The 17,861-nt window shown below is 36.9% G+C and overlaps 1 protein-coding gene across 2 annotated transcripts in view; it reads right to left on the minus strand.

Annotated features, from left to right (window-relative positions):
• Nucleotides 1-303: 303 nt before the first annotated feature.
• The window catches only part of TENT4B (terminal nucleotidyltransferase 4B), a 44,701-nt gene continuing 27,143 nt past the window's right edge, over nt 304-17,861 (minus strand). Inside the window, exons 3-12 of one of the 2 annotated variants that reach the window (XM_075510653.1) lie at nt 17,493-17,539; nt 14,500-14,620; nt 13,342-13,449; nt 9,867-9,995; nt 8,373-8,586; nt 7,362-7,488; nt 7,148-7,251; nt 5,341-5,387; nt 4,603-4,767; nt 304-3,255 (exon numbers count right to left, since the gene is read on the minus strand). In XM_075510653.1, the coding sequence (XP_075366768.1) occupies nt 3,076-3,255; nt 4,603-4,767; nt 5,341-5,387; nt 7,148-7,251; nt 7,362-7,488; nt 8,373-8,586; nt 9,867-9,995; nt 13,342-13,449; nt 14,500-14,620; nt 17,493-17,539 (1,242 nt within the window). In that variant the 3' untranslated portion in view covers nt 304-3,075. Of the gene's footprint in view, nt 3,256-4,602; nt 4,768-5,340; nt 5,529-7,147; nt 7,252-7,361; nt 7,489-8,372; nt 8,587-9,866; nt 9,996-13,341; nt 13,450-14,499; nt 14,621-17,492; nt 17,540-17,861 lie in introns of both variants that reach the window. The other variant, XM_075510652.1, reaches the window with a different exon arrangement.

A 17,861-nucleotide genomic window follows, 5' to 3' on the forward strand; every position in this document is an offset into this window, starting at 1 on the left:
TATAGTGCAGAGGAAAGTTAGAGAAAAATAATAAATTAAGAACCCTTTAGACATGCATATTCTTCCACTTATTCTCAGGCATACAGACTCTGCTGCAGCTCTCCTGGAAGGAAACACGACAGACCAGGCTCACTTGGAACAAAATAAGCTTCCAAATTCCAGGCAGAGGGGCCCAGCACTCAGCTGGGGAAGCACCCAGATACTACAAAAACGTTACAAAGCACCTTGAGTAGTCTGCTCTTCCCACAGTACTGTGAAGGAAAAAACAGGGTAAGTGTCAAGAATGGTGATAAACTGCAGTAGTTAGATTAAACATTTATTTTTCATATATTCACAAAATCTTCACAAAAGTATTGAAACTCAAAAAGGAATTAGACTTGAGTCAAATACAGAGATGAAATGTACAAGACAAATGAGCAGGCAAACTAAAAGGTCTTGAAAGTATTTTACTTCAGATTGAAAAACGAACAGTTCAACTGTTCTGTTTAAATAAAGATTTGCAAGATATACAGTATTTTATGAATACAATGCTGGTCATTTGAGGCAATGTAAAACACCTCAATTTTTCCTTCATGCTTTTTTTTTTCTTTTTTTTTTCTTTTTTTTTTTTTTTCTTTTAGAAAGATACTGTTTACCAAAAAGAAACTTGAGCAGTCCAGGAAAAGCTATTTTCCATTAAATTTATGAAAACCATAAATTGAGGCAAACCTAAGATTCCCAATGGAATCAAGATTATCTTCCCGCTACCACCACCTTAAAATTATCACATGCTTATTGGAACACTAATATCTGCACCCTAAGAGTACATTTGCTTTCAACGATGAGGGTGATTCTTTTAAAAACACTTCAGTGTGGTAAATGCGATACAGATCTTTGCAAGTATTAAGTTTTGGAACAGTTTTGCTAATAGCAGCTAACAATACTGGATTAATATAATTTATAAATAATTGTTCCCTAAGCGGTGAACATAAGTCTACACATTCACAATAATCTAAAACAAAATAAATACTGTGATTATGCGTAATGTGGTACAACTTTTACTAGTTTCTATGAACAAAAGCTCAACATCTTGTAGATAAAATTATTTGATCAAATTAAAATATGAATCTAAAATTTTCTAAAAAAACAACATTGTCAAATTAACATCACTTAAGCTTAGTGTTTGAGTAAATGTTATGACTTTCCATATTTTTGGAATACATATATTTTCTTTTTTGAAGTAAAACACTTTAACACATTGAAAACGTTTATCAATTTAAGTGATGACATCAGTTCTGGTCTTATTTTAGCATTATTGTACTTTAAAAATCATTGCACTCATTAGTGCCCATTAAAGGTCAGGTTGGTCTGTAGTATTCTGTAAATGTATATTAAAAAAAGTTTCTAAAAGCTAATAGTACTTTTTATAAAAGCATCATCTGCAGAACAGCTGCATTAAATACAGCCACGTATGCCAAGTACAGACTTTCCTCTTTAAAGAAATATGTGAAAGTAAATGCCACTTAACTTTCTACCATTGAAGTGTCCCAACTCCTGTTCCAAGCTATGCCTGTGAGTGTAATTACACATTTAATTTGCATTCATGGCATCAAAGTTACTGCAACCTAGACTTGTAATGCGACTGAACCAGACAAATGTGGAGTTTAAATTAAATTATAACTAGGTCAATGAAGAAATACTATGAGATATGAAAGGTTTGGGTCTTTAAGGCAATACAAAATATATTTCATTATTTGAAGTTGGTTTGGGTTGTTTTTTTTAAATAATTAAGTGTAAATATAAAAAATGCCTAAGAGAGGGGTGAGAAAAAAAAATACTTCAATTGTAAAATTTACTTAAAGCTTCAACAGTTACCATCTCCTACAGGAGTTAGCAGAAATATAAAAGACAAAAAAACCCAGACCTGGAAGGGGGAGGGAAGGCACGAACAAAGAGGCATGGGATTAAAGCAGCCCAGGAATGCAAACGTCTGTAACAAACTGAGTTTTGTTGTTTCTTTTTTTAAAACCAAAAAAAAAGAAGAAAACAATCACCACCAACAACTAAAAAAAAAAAGAAACCAATTGGCTTTATATTTCTTTAAAAAAAGAAAGGGTCGGGGAGAGGACACTAAGGGGAAGAAGAGAAGGATGCAACTATAAAACCCCATTGCCTGAAATGATGGCACTCAGAAAACAAGGTGAAGGTTACTTCTCCGAGATGACAAGCTCAGTGTCTACACAAAGTACATGTACACTTAATACAAATGAAAAACTTCATTTGCCACCATAAACCTTTCTTTCAGAGGAACAGCTTTTGCAGATCAAATGTTCTATTACATCTTTTAAATGCCAAGAAAAGAAATTCTGAGCAATATAACTAGTAATGTCTCTTTATATGGATGTTAAGATGACAATTCAGATTATTTTCCAAACTAATCCTGAGAAAAATTTATGTTTACAATTTAAACAGTAATGTTATGTAAAAAGTATTAACAAATCCACTATTACAAATGTCAGTTTTCCTATATGGTCATCTATATATACACAATAAAATGGTAAGTATATGCAAAAATAATAAAAAAATCATGCACAAATTACTTTCACCTTTAAAAGGCTGGGTTTCCCTCAAAATACAATTTTTTGCTTTTTTTCCTATTTTTTTGTGTTTTATTTGTTTGTTACCACCCCCTAGACACACTGAGTACTACCTCTACAGGTCAGCATGAGCTGATGGGAAATACATTTATTTTACATTCAAGCTTTTATATCCTAAATGACCCTGTTGTAGCATATGACTTATCAAATGAGCAGCCTTTTTCCTCTTTTTTTTATTTTTTCTTTTTAAATTTTTTCTTTGTTTTTTTTTGTTTTTTTCCCTTTTTTTCTTTTTTTTTCTTTTTTTTTTTTTTTTTTTTTTTTTGCAGTGATCAATCTTCATGATCCGTTCCGTGGCGAGCTGGGAAAAAAAAAAAAATGCAGTTGCTAATCAATGTCTGAACAGTCTGAAGCTCCGGAAGAGATCCAAGGAGTCACTATCAAACTATCCTGTAGCATGAGATCATTGCACACAGAAGAACAGTCATAAAATAGGCAACTATCTACAAAGGTCTGAAAGGGCTGCATCCCTCTTGTGTTTCCTCTTTTTGCCATGGAAAAACTGATGGTGTGATTTGCTGCCTTGATGCTGTTTGTTTGTGACTGAGGTACCGTGGCTTGAGTTTGTTGGACCTTGGAAGCCTTTGTTAGAAGAGCGAAATAACCGTGCAGATCCATGCTGTAAAAGAAAGAGAACATGGTAAATCAGTGCTAAAAAGAAAAAAGCGTGGCAATTACACAACCCTATTTGTGGATAATGAGGACTTTAACTCATGAAAGTGTCACACTTGAAAAAATTGGTATGGCAAAAGAAGCTAGGCCATTGCTTAGACAGCAGCACAGTACCAGGAATCTTTCACTTCAGTGGTTGCAAACAAATGTCCATCTCTAGACCCAAAACCATGCAGGTCAAGAGAGCAGAGCAGAGCACTTTGAATTTTGAAAAGGATAGAACTGTTCTATAGCTCCCATTTCGCAACCATCAAAACTTCTGTTTTACCGAAACAGAAGTCCATAATCCAAGACAACAGATGAAGATTGCTCAAATCTCCCATCTTCTGTGCAAAATTAAGACAACAGTCTTTTAAGACCAGGACTAATTTTATACCACATCTTTTTACAAATGTAGAGTATCTCACATCGTGCATATTCACATTCCAGCACCAGAATTAGCTCTGCGTAGTAACACAAACACACATTCATGGTATATCCAAGGCCTAGGTTGTAAACTGTCTTGTTCCTAGCTAGAGATAGATCATCAGCAAGTAGGAGGCAGCAAGTCTTCAGAATTACTTTTCAGGAATAATATTCTAGAAGATTCCAGACAGTTTTTCATACATTAAAGTAGTCCTCAATTCTGAAATAGTATACAAATTTAAACTGCATATATCCAAAGTATATTGTATATAGAGGCATAGAGTATTTCCAGATTACTGAGTTGTCACAGAAGCATGCCACAACATGAGAAATCTCCTGAATGCATAAGCTCTGGTAGGTCTCATTATAAAGGTATTTGTCTTTAGGGGGAAATGAGAGGCAATTTCATGTATCAGCAAGGAATCTTCATCTCCCTTAAGGAAAGAGAGTTCAACAAGTATCAACAGCTAACAGAGCAGCCAGTCATAGTTTTAAACATACATTTTTGCTAACTGTTTTTCAGTAAGTGTCGGCCAAGGCTCATTAGTTCTCAAATTCTGCAGTAAAGACTGGACTGACATGCTTTTTGCAAAAAGGAAATGGGTGCAACACAGCTGTATACTTCCGGCAAATCTAGATTTCCCAAAATAAAGTCAATCCAATTTTATCTGTTTTAAGGCTGGGAAAGCCACTGTTGTAAACTCATCCCTGTAAGCTAAACAGAGAACCAGGTGATTTTAGATACAATCAGTGCTCAAAGCTTTCTAGTGAGGTAAAGGGGAGGAGAAAAACGCAGTGTTTCCTTTCCAGAACAAGCTACCCTTCCATGGAGGGCATGCGTAATATTCAAATAATCTATACAGTTGCTGTTTCCAAACATTTCACAAACCTGAGATTTGTTCGTGTTGCTGGATGTATTGGCTGTTTGGCTATTTTGTGTTTTCCCACTTGACTGGGAGGATTCCAGTGACACTTCTTGTGACCCCACTCTGTTTGTGGTAGACTGACGACAACTCAATTGTTTAGAGGTTTTGCAAGGTGTTCCATCAGAATCCTTCAGGAAAATGTAAAGTATTAGTGAGTTTTTCTTAAGAGGGAGTTTTTCTTAAGAGTGAGTTTTCCCTTAAAAATAAAGCTAGCAGTGGACAAAGCTTAAAATGTGTTTATTTTATTAGATATTAAAATTCTTTCAATCCAGAATTCTTTCCAAATAAAACAGACAGATTTAAAAATGTATTGATGCATGATTCTGATTTTGGGATTTGTCTTTTATTTTTTAAATAGAATTCCCAAACAGATTTTTTTCTAAGCCCTTTTTTTTTTTTTTTAAAAAGCATATGGCTTAGGACTACCAGTCTTTTTTTTGAAATACAGTTTTCCCAGAGGAAAAAGGGCTATGTAACTTTGTATCTACTGTGTTCACTTTCTACATGTGTTGTGTCAAAAACATACTGCAACTTACATGTGTAGAAATTGCATAAGAGGTAACATCTTATGCAAGTTAGGATTCTGGATGAAATAACTAACTAGGATTCCAAGCTTTCCAAATGTATCCTGTGGCAATACAAATCAGGGAAAAAACCCAAACAAATTGAAAAAACAAAATCAGAAAACCTCCAGTACTTACTACGTCACTAGAGCTGGACAGAGTAGACGATGATGATGATAAAGGACCTGATGAAGAATTTGAAGAATGTTTACTAAGTGTTTCTGAAGTTTTATTTCTAGGTTTTCCCAGTGCTTCATTCTCTTCAGCAAGATTATTGTTGCATTTGTCTAGCTGTTGAGTATCTACTATCAAGGTTACTCCATTACCTATTAAAAACAAAACAGAACCATCACCACACATTAACTGCTAAAATATGTTGCCTTTTTTTTTTTTTTTTAAATATACTGACTCAGGTATTATATATCTATTATATCCAGTAGGACATGTACAGACATCTGCACACGTACATACTTTTAATACATGCAGGCACGTGTGTGCATGTGTTTGTATGTATGCACTGCATGCAGCAAGCCAACACCCCACAGAGGGTTGGTGGTTTCCTGACAAGATCCATTAATGTACACTATGAAAGCATTACCACAGCTCAAGATGGAAATTAGAGAGGTAAGACATGGAAGAAGGCAGTAACAGAGCTCAGATGTGCTGCTTAATAACATGACACATTTCAACAGCACTTAAATACATAGGTTTATATTCTGTTCCTATATGCCCAATACTCATAAACTAAAAAAAAAAAAAAAGAAAAAAGAATCTGAACTTAAATCTAAACTAAATCTACAAGATGACCACTCTAACTGTCACCATTACTTCCTGATACAGGGTTATTTTTATATTTTTAGTTACATAAGACACCTAGGAGTCACCTCTGATTTACACAATATACATTTGTTGCCGCACCAGCTGTATTTGTATATAGAAATTAATACATACATCACAAATAGGTAGCTAAGTATTACTGTGGAGCTTGTGGGACTGAACCATGGCTGTCTGCCATTAGCGGGGGTACGGCAGTGCTACAAGGGTCTACAGATGGATAAAACATGAATGGCCAAGAGCACATTCAATTTACAAGGACAGTGAGGGAAATCACTAACAAAAGCTTTAAAAACAAATAAACCTAGCCTAAAGACTGGCTAGTTGTGTCATCTTCTCTGATCAATCCCTAAACCCTGCAAGACTTCTAGTAGCTAACATTCTAAAATTAACTGTAGAGTATTAAAATTCATTTTATTTTGAGAACTTCCAGCCAGCAGATACACCTACACCAAAAAAGGGTGGCAACTGGCTGGTGGAGTCAGAAGACGGGCAATGAAAAGAAAGGTGATTTTAAAGGACATTTTCAGCACATTCTCTGGCTAGATTTTCTGGTTTTCCATTTTTTAGTAACAAGCATTATGACTGACATTTCAGGATTTCTCTGTTTTAAAGACTTATTCCACTTATATGGTCAATCCTGGTTTAAATATTGCTTCTGTACACATACAATATGTTAAACTTCAAAATGAAAAATAAAAGAATGATGGAGGGTAAGGATTTAGATTTAAACTAGTGTTCCCACTAATTCTTTTTAAAACCTTGTCCACATTGAAAGGACAAAGGAAGTGTGACAGTAACACCACCTGTAATTTACACTGGAAGTTTTTCAAAAGCCTCCTTTTGCAACCCAGCACTCTTTACGGATCTCTATGCTGACCAAATCTGTTGCAGTAGAATAAAGATGTTGTGGTATAGCCTTTTTATTCTTGTACAAATCTAAATTTTCTGGACGAGAACACAAGAAAAAGTCCGTCGCTACTGAGCAAAAAAGTAAATTCATATTCAGATGCATACATTGCTTTATGTGGGGCAAAAGCAACAATAAAATTTGTATGATCAAAATATGCAGGAAGTTTCCCACTATCAGCCATGCTTAGTCAAAACTCACCATTACACGAAGACTCTGTCCTACTTTGCATTCCCCACTGCTTTGATATCCAGTCTCGGTACGTGGCCACTTCTTGCGTTACTCTAATTATTCTACCTAATATACTGTAAACCAGGGGAAAAAAAAAAAACAAACCAAACATCACCACAATTGATTTTTAGGTACACAAAAACATAAGTAATTAATGTCTGAGATTTAGACTCGTAAAATTTACCTTTCTGTTTCGTTGTTAGGATAATATTTAGCTATTGGGGAAACGGCATGGCTCAAAACAACATAGGCATAATCAAAAGCCTGTTTCACTTGCATGGCACCATAGGAACTCCTCCCAACATCATTACCTTAAAATAAGAATATAATTAAATAAATAAGAAAGATTGAAACTGTGGTTATCTCCTTTCAGACAGGAGACAGTAATATTTTTTGAAATTGCCCTTAAGTCCCAACTCACTGCAGTTACTTCTTGTGGCATAGAAGAGGATTAGTGAATCATAAATATTTGAAAGAGCTTAAAAGACCTATAGATATTTTCATGTACAGAAGTCCAAAATGGCAATTCTCTGGGTAAAAGTACAATACATTAAGACAAAAAAATAAAATCACATACTGCATATATTACACATCTAACAGTACTATCCTGGATGACATTTTTTTAGATCAGAAATACGTTAACTCTTTTCTATGAACAGCACTTGACTCACCACTTCAGAAGCCACCCATTCAAGGCAACAATCAACCTTAACATAAAGGTAACAGTACAGAATGAAACCACTCCGTATTTATGTGACTTTACAGAATCAAATGGGAGAGCATGCGTAAGAGTATACGTACATTATAAGGTGCAACAGCGATACAGGCAAGCACAAGTTTGAAAGGGACCACGTGTACATACAGGTACATCTCGCCCACACTCAGGCCCATGCTGCTGTAGCTTTATTGCTGTTACCACAGAGCATATGGAAGTTGTTTGGCATGCCCTCTCATACCCTACCTCCTGACTGCAGAACAGGCATGCTCTTGGATGACACAGTAACTTTTGTTAGGAACATGTCTTAAAGAAAATCATTGTGTTCTGAGTGCATCCTGTGTTCATAGATGTGAATGAGGTGTTTCTGTTTGGGTTTTGGTGGTCATTCTATGCTCTTCTTTGATTTAACTCCTCTGGATTAAGCATTCCCCTAACTTTTTCTTAGTCAATACATTAAGTCTTGGTTTATGAGGATACCTGGCTGTAACGGATCTTCAATATACAGCATTGATGGTCTGTAGCCATCCAGCATGCTTTTTTGCACTTCATCCTTGGCAACATAAGAGCCACCATCCTTTATTCGGATTCCAGTCTTCAGATAATTGAAGTGACGTCCATATAATTCAAAAAACTCTATTAAAAGAACACCATAGTTGGCATTGGGCATACAGGCATCTTCCCTGGGATGCAGCTATTAAGAAGAGAGAAAAAAAATCATTTTCTTAAGACTTCAAGTTTCAAGTGCCTTTAAGTGCCTTTTCTTTTTCACAGCAAACATGTCTAAATACAGTAATAAATGATAATAAAATGTAAGATAAAAAGCAAACATGTCTAAATATACTATTTTTCCTTGATAAAGCAGTTTTACATCTTTAAAACAAGATGCTATCAAAACTTTTATAAACTAGTTACCTCTTAAAAATAAGGCTGGCAAAGTACTACTGTGTTTGTATTTGAACTTTCAGTTTAATAAGTGAACTTCCACCACTAATGGCAGGATTCTTGTGAAAAAGCAGAGATATTTGCACTTCACAAACCTGGGTTTGCAATACAAATATAGGCCTTTAATGTACACAGCTATTTAAATGACCCCCTGTACTATTTAAAGTATGCAGCCTGAGAGATTATGAACAAAACCAGTTCATAATTGCAACAGACACAAAACTTGACTTCTTTTTTTGCAGGAGCAAAGAGAAATGCTATTAGTCAATATAAGAAAAAATTGGGGTTGGGAGAGATTTTGGTTTCTTTTAAAAAGATACGCCTGTTGCTTTCATTTCTTTTGTGCTCAGCAGGCAACTGCAATAGCACTCAGCAAACACCGAGCTCCAGTTCAAGGCTCAGGTTTAAAAGTAACTACAATCTGGAAAAGTACAGACATACACATACACACACAGAGTTATACAATAACATTTAGGACAAGAAAAAGAACGAGGTTGATAAAGCCAGAACTCGGCTACTTCATATTTCCACAATATTTTTCTCCCGCAGGTGCAACAATATAGATTTAGCTCATGCATTTTGTTCTCTTGGATTGAAGAGAAAGTTGTAAAAAATTTATTTGATACCAGCTTAAAAACTTAGACAAACAAGAGAATTCCATCGCATTCATTAAAGCACATACAGGGTGTATGACCTGGAAAACAAGTGTTATAAAGGAGAGCTGCATCTAACACTAACCTACGTAGCTTGTTCCAAATAAGTTACACAATAGTCAAGTTATTTTACCATGAATGACACCTGTGCCTAGTACTGATACACCAAGGGATGTTCCAAACATCTCTAATACCAAAAGTACCAGTATGGGAGAAAGAACAGAAGACAGGTGGGATGTGTCTATTTTTAAATGAAAAGGGGGTGCAAAACCACAAACAGGAGAGCTTAAATATCTAAATTTAAGGATAAATTAAATTCCTTCTTAATGTAATGTCCTTTTGCACCAATGGCATCAATAGATTTCATTAAGCTTACCTGAAGGAAACTGACAGCCATTAAAAAAAGACTATAAGAACCAATTCCACCTGTAAATACTTCATTAAGGTCCCTCTGCAACAGGAACTGTTTCAATACTAAAACTAGATACGGTAACACAGGGTATTTCTGAAAGAGAAAAACAAAGGTGTTAGGATACTGTGATGCATATATACAATTCATGCTAAGAAAGCATATTGAAGCTATCTGTTATATTAAGTCTCAAAGCTGAGTATAATTCTAAGTTATTTTTAGTAACAGGGGAGAAGCCAAGTGCTCTGCCTGTGATCAAGACAGTTATTTTACCTCTTCAACTCCGGTGGCAGATATTAACGACAGAAAAAAGTTATTACCTCATAAATTCAGAATGATTTTGTTTGAATATATAAATACACTTGCTTTTCTCATACAAGTGAAAAGGAAAGCAAAGGAAAAACTATGGAGATATCCACGTCCGTAACAAAACCTTCCTGCTACAACCAAGGTGATATCCCAAAGTGGACTGAGACTTCGGTCCTGCAAGTACTTCAGATGCCCAGAGTTCAAAATGGTCCTTCAAAATTACTACACCCAGAAAACATTTTCAAAGGAGCCAAATACTTACCCTTGGGTAACTGGTCCTTCAATAGGTTCGTCCGCATGGATGCCCTTAGAGGTGTGCACATGCTGCACACGCAGAGAATGTGGACCTTTTGGACAGCAGTGGAGGCCGGGGCCACGCCTGCACTCTGTACAACCCCTCACAGGGGAGGGGGCAAAAGAGGCTCAATAATATCACTCCTTTTATCAACACAAGAGTTAAAAAGTTCCTTAGTGTCAGAGAAGAGATGTGGATCATGGTATCTGTGATTGCCAAAGATTAAAGGGAAAAGAAGAATTTCTCCAAGAACTGCTCTGCACAAGTCTTATGATGAGTATCGGGAGCCCTATTTAACCGAAGATCCCAAGATCACCTTTTTGAACTATTAAGAACTTACAGTCACAAGCTGAAGTGTTGAATATCAGTATATATCAAAATTGAAAGCCAGGATTTTTCTCAGGAAACTGCAAACCCTTAATCAAGGCTTCAGCTGCCTCAGACATCCTAAATAAACTGGATGGAGAGAAATAGGCATTTCCAAGGGTAACACTGAACACAACACCTCAGTTAGGTGTTCAAAGTTACGCAGGACAAAATAAGACCCAAGAGAATACCCTGGAAGTGTTTTATAGAGGGATCCTCAAGAACAACAATGAAGTCACTTGGCAAATACACATCAAGTTTTCTCAAAGTTAAGCAAACAACCCTCCACAGTAGTGTAGCCATTACCTGCTGTGTGTCAGGGCCGAGTGCCACCTCTCCCCCGCCACACCAGGCTCAGCCACCTGTGCTCGAAGCCAGCTCTGATATGGCACAGCTGCATGGCCTTGGCTTGGGCTGCTGGGAAAACAGCCCTGCGGGAAGCCTAGCTGGGAGTCCCTCCACTTCGCTCGAGAGCTGCTTTTCATCTCAGCTGCTCCCGCTGGTGTCTGCCTGAGCCATGCCGCTGCACACTGATGCTGACCCTGACCCTAACCACTGACTTGGCGTCCTCAGCCTCGACCTCCTCACTGGGGACGTGTCTGCCAGCCGCTGGCCAGACTGTAAGCTGACCCCGACTACTGTCACCAGACCTGCTCCGCTCTTTGGGGCTGCTGTTTGGGTCTGCTCTTTGGGTTGGGTTGGCAGACGCAAGGCCTCTGCCCCGTGCCGGCCCGGCTGACACACACAGCTCCCGCTCTCTCCCCGGGGACACAGCCTGCTCTCACCGTGCCCTGACCCAAGGCCAAAGCAGCTCTCCAAAGGATTACAAATAACCCGGGCAACAGGAACACGCGAATGCTTTTTTCTTTTTTTAAGCACACAAAAATGCCTTCAGGCTCTCAAGAGAAAACTACCTCCTATCTTGAAATTAAGAAGTATATAGGCAATTTCGGGCAAGTATGCAGGGCTTTATGGACTTACCCAAAAATAAATATATATGGGGATTGTAACAGAAATACAGCCCCTATGTTGTGGCAGAAAACCAAATATAGACAGCCTGTCCACCACAAGGCAATGCGACAATGCATAGGATGTAAAAACTTGAAGTTAGCTACCAAATTCCAGGTAGGTGTCTTACGACAAGAGAATCTGGGCATCTTCCTTCCCCAACAAGGAGCTACATAGCACAAAACTATCGGTCTTGATTTAGCAGCAAAGGGTTGGCCAACACAATCAACTTCTGTTCATCAGATAAAGGCTGAGAGAAGAAAGGTCTCTGGACCCACGCCACCCTCTTACTCTGAACGCAGATGCAAGAGGCCTCACCAGCACAAGGTTTAAGCAGAATGTTTATTTAAGCACACAGGTGAGACTACGCAGACAAGAACTCAGACTATTCTACTGAAACTGAACCAAGGACAGACGTTTTTGTCCCATGTCCTTCTACAGGTTAAAGAAATAGACATTGTAGAAGCAAACTGAGCTACTTTCATACTTGCTACTAAACATACATACAGGAACTGAAGATTACCAAGTTGAAGGCCATACATTCAACTCATCAGCAACTGAAAATTCCCCAAAATTTGGAAGACTTCTTGCAACTCAATGACATTATTAAAGCAGATATACATGATTTCTAACCCTTGTGATTGAAAGCAAAGTCCTTGCTTTATTCAGATTTACAGAGTTTTCTGAAGAAGTTTTACTTGTCTAGCTATTGAAATACTTTGATTCTCCTGCTGTCTATTAGTTTGGTTAAAAAAAACAAAGCAGTTATAGTAGTCGAACAGTAATACCTAAGCACTTAAGTGAGATTGAACTGCACTTCACCTCCCTACACAGAACATGAAAATCCAAGAAAAATTTTCTACTGCTTTTATGAGACATTTACTACAAGTGTCCTATGCACTGAATAGGGGAAGGGAAGGAAAGGAAAAGAGTGTAATGATACTTCAAAACTTCAAATACAAAAGCTCATTAATCCTAACAAAATGATCCTATATATAAAACAAAAATAACTGCCATGTATCTATGATACAGGTATTAGTGAATCCCTGAACAATAACTTACTAAATTTAACTTATTCTACTTAATTAGAGTTTGTATGCTGAAACAATATTCACTCTAGAGCAAGATTATTCCTACTTTCCGCAGGAGTGTGTGGTTATTACTAATTTTAAGTTCAAGGAACCACAGTTAGAAGAGCAGAACATTTAAGACAGGTATTAATGTATTTTCCTTAGTCATTGTATCACTATAACATCTCCATACTTTCTTTGTACATTTTACTATCTTTGTGCCTTTTACGGCAATGTATCTAAAACCTCAGAACATCACACAATAGTATCAGACAGCAAAAAATAACAGAGAGTGAAAGCATATCTCTAGTAAGGATGCAGTCAAAGTAAAACAGAAAATCAAATTAAGTCATCAAATATTCAGCTCTGTAGTTCTATTACAGTGTTGCCTAACCTTGATAAAGTCTTTGATGAGCTGGGCTGCTTTAACCCCGTTCTGTACATTAAAGCTTATATCAACTTTTACTTCAGTGAAGGAATCTGTCAGTTTAATAATAGGTACCTGCAAAAGAAAGACAGATTAAGTCAACACAGATTCCAAGACACATTTGGTTTCATTCATACTTATATGCACCAGTAAAACTGAAACATTTTATGAATTTGTAGAGAGGAGGTCAACAGAGAAAACAGGACTCCTGTCTATTTACGAACTCACTCTCCTTGCCAATCTGTTTGTTTACATAAACTTTGCTTTTCTAACTCATAAATGCTATTTTCAATTTACTATCCTGTTTAACAGAACTTAACATCTCATCTTGAAAGTGACTCATTTTAAATTGTTTTTAGTCAGTTCCTGGTGCAGAAGCATATTTCTAGTGGGAAAAACAAACACCAGAGGGAGACAAACACTTAAGAAATAAAGATAAATGGTAATAGATATTCTTAAGAAAAGACACACTCGTGTCATTGTGGGTCATTGATTCCTCATCAAAATTATCTTCAAACAAGAAGCACAAGATATTGAGAGCATTCTGACATATCTCCACCTGAGTGGTTTCCAAATTACCTCTCTCTACTAATAATGCCCATCAATTAGACACCTGTTTAAACCCCAACACTCTCACATACTCTTATGATTGGCAAAAGGTAGGAAGTTACAATGGAATTAAACCTATCCTGCACAAGACAACCATTACGTATTTCTACAAGGCTGTACTTACTACTTCTATGTGAAAATGTATTATGTCTGCTTACTTGGAATAAGAAAAAAATAAATCATTTACTTATGTACAAACTCAGTCCAGAAATTCACACGTCTAATCACATTAATTCACAACAATGACTAGTATAGCCTCACTTAAAAGCATGCGTAAGTTGTGCAGTGTGGAAAATCCAGTAATTTTCCCCAACAGAAGAAATGCTTCTGTTGGAGCACTATCAATTATTTTGTCAGTAATAAAAAACGTACTAAATAAAAAGGTTCTATTGGTTCTATTTCAAATTTATATACATAATAGTTTCTGCTTATGAAAATTCATCCTTTTAACCAAGATCTTTCTTTGATTAGAAATTTAGCTTAGAACAAGGAAATACCCTCTTCCCCCAAACTTACAGTTGCTTTATCTAAAACCTTCACTGAGTTTTCATCTGCTACATTGTGCTTTCTAAGAGCTTCTTCCAGGGTCCAAAGAGGTAATGTCTCCCATTTTCCAAACACAACTAAATCAATGTCACTAAAATGGAAAGAAAATATAGATTTATTGAAATTAAAAGACCAACGCGCTTAAAAGATAAACAGCTGACATCCACACATAATTAAAATAAAGCTGACAGAATGTAGTTTAACCAAATAATTTACTCTTAATTTTCTGAGGAAAGAGGTGGGGATGAACTCTTACACTTGGGGAAAAAAAGAACATTTCAGGTTACCAAATGGGAGGGGTACATACACGTATACAAACCAATTGGGTTGCAACACCTGAGATTAGTCTCCTCAGGCCACACTGTCAGCAGAGAGGGATCAACTTCTCCAGAGTGATTCAGAGCAAGAAATTAACTTGCTGTGAATCACTACCTTTGGGCTGCATTAATCAGTAATACCAATTTAACAGCCTGTCAGTGAACGGGAAAGTCCTCTTCCCCATCCTCTACTCCCAGATGCATGGCCCTGTTCTCTCCTTTACTCTAGGTCTGGTATTTGTCTAATCCACAGCAAATCAATGCAACATATTAATGGGCCTGGCAGAAATCAAGTCTCCCACCCCTTTAAAAAAAACCCAAAACATTCTGGGGTAATTTCCTGCTTCTTTGCAACTCAGAGTTGGTTTTCTGGGTGACCAGAGCACCAGTGAGCACGTGGTAAGCAGCTGGCCTGTAGTGCCAAGAACAGGGAGCAGGGAAGGAGAGAGGAAAATGTGGCAACTTTGACTTCAGGAAGCAACAAGCTGTTAAATAAGATCAAACCATCTAATTAACTTCACTCGTTAACTTAGCTCCTTCAAGAGGTGTCTCCATCCCGCTACGCTTCCTCCCTATGCACATACACGCTCATCTGACTACACAGGGAGTTGACACCCTAATTCAATGTCTAAACTCAAATTCAAAAGGTGACTGGTGTCCAAACTGAAGACAGTGAAGGCTACTGTGAGATCCTGAGCTTTCTCCTCTTTGCTCCCCAACTTCTTCTTTGGTTTCCCCTGCTTGGTTGGGAACACAAAGGAGGCAAGCATATAATCCTATAGTTCTACTGGCAGGCCACTTCAGTAATATGGAAAACTGCGTAACAGAAAACACCCAAAAATTTAGGAATGCTTTCACCCATAGATTCTACAGGTCTGCTGATTCACAAACAACACTGCTTTAACAGTCTCAAAGAAACTATGTCTGCATTAGATGAAGTATCTCTTGCTGACAAGCAGCGTCGGCAGCAAGCAAGTTCAGCAGCAGTTCAGCTGCATACCATTCAGCTGACAAGGATAGGCAGTACTCAGCCAGTTTCAGAAAACTATCTTCAAAACCTGCTTGGAGAGCAGGAAATGCTGCCGGACACTTCTAAACTAAATTAGTGTTAAACCCACTACTGATGCTGACAGTTAACAACAGGAGACATTTTTCTGATGCACACCAAGAGAGAAAAAGCAGCTCTGTTGTCACCTTGAGGATAGATATCACCTGCAAAATAACACAGAGATCCAGCAGCTAAACAACCTGTGTACCCAAACCTTCAATATCACCTTAAGTAAAAGCATAGTAGGCAAATTCTAACACACAGTAACAGAATTAAAAACACACTGTAGGTCTTTCTGAATCCCAGAACCTGAAATCTAGATTAACTATACAGTTACTGATGGACGGGGAAAACCTAGGGCAAAGGGAAGCTTTGATAGAAGGCAACAGTGAATTAATTACCAACACGCAAATGCTTGCTATTTTGAAAGTTTGGCAAGTACTGCCACAGGGAGGTTTTTTGGTGGGTTTATGTACTCTTTTTAAAGTATCTGCATTTGTCCTCCCCAAAAAACTCAGCTGAAACAAATATGGAGGAAAGGCAGTACACGAAATCAAATGGACAGCAACAAAGCGTTTTTGTTACATCAGTTTCAAAACAATCAAGCAAATACAGTAAAGAACTATTGCTATCAGTCATGTGGACAGGAATATCTCTCCTTTATCAGCATCCAACCAAGTTTAATCGAGCCTATTTAAAATCAATGAAAAAAAGGCCAAGAATGAGGCCAAATGTGAAAACAGTGTGTATTTGTACACCTTACTTCTGACTTTCCAAACAGAAACTGAGCAATTAAGCTTTCTTGCAACTCCTTAGACTAAATCAGATACTAAAGTATCTGTCAGATACTTTCTTTTTCAAAAAGAGATGAAATGACGACTCAAGTATCCATCACTTGCAGTCAGTATTAGATCTTAATTCCTCATGTTCCCAAAGCACGGAACTCAATTCCAAGTGTTAACCTCAGATTTACACTATTTAAACGTGTTTATCCCCTGCAGCCATTTAAGCCTTTCATTCTATTTCTATTTAGGTGTCAAAAACACAATTTCTACACAGAAGATACCAGTGTCACTGAGTAATGACTTTTCTTTATGAAAACTAGGAATAAATTTGGAAAAGGTAGAGGTTGACTATTGCACAGATTTCACAAAAGAAGACTGAAAGAAAAGAAAAAAGTTCTGTATGTAATCTTTTCTCTTCGATGCTAACATTAGCATTAACAGGGTGACGTTAAATGTTTCAATTTAATCACCCGTGGACATAAAATTTAGCTGTTCTTTTAAGGCCAACCTCTTATTTTGGTTTAGTCATTTAATGAAGCCAAATCACAAAATAAGCCTTTTTTGACAACGTGGTAATTCAGATCTTTTACCAATACATGCAAAATCTATATGACACATGTATTATAGTTAATAGTCTTAATTACTGTATTTCTGTACACTTTGCAGAGTACTAATAGCTTAACACTTTCTTAATATAACAAGTATACACACAAGTAACACAGATATTGGGAGATCAGCTAAATAACTACGGGGTACAGGGTTCCACAGGTTATCTTTTCTCTTGTATGGAATTTACACTGAAAAATTACTAACCTTGTAGGTAAATATAAACCAGTTTTAAAACTTCCAAATATCTGCACCTGAAACACAAGAACAGGATATATAAAAACAAATTTTCAGGCTTCAGAAGACAAACAAGTTCTATTAAGTTGCATGCAAAGGCTGGTTATTGCTACCCTCCATTGGTAGATTTTGGTATTGCTAACAGGCACAGTACTCTTTTCTGTTAAAGCATTTACATCTTCAATGTAGTATAAACGGCTAATCTTCATTGCTATTACCCACAAAACATTAATAACTTTGACTTTTCTATTACAAAACCTTCTTTGTAATGTAAATATTTTCACCATGACCAAATTTGGCAAAACCCCATAAACCAGAAGATTTAAAAACATTTAAGAA

This window comes from Mycteria americana, chromosome 8, assembly GCF_035582795.1.
Source record: "Mycteria americana isolate JAX WOST 10 ecotype Jacksonville Zoo and Gardens chromosome 8, USCA_MyAme_1.0, whole genome shotgun sequence".
Classification (NCBI taxonomy): domain Eukaryota; kingdom Metazoa; phylum Chordata; class Aves; order Ciconiiformes; family Ciconiidae; genus Mycteria; species Mycteria americana.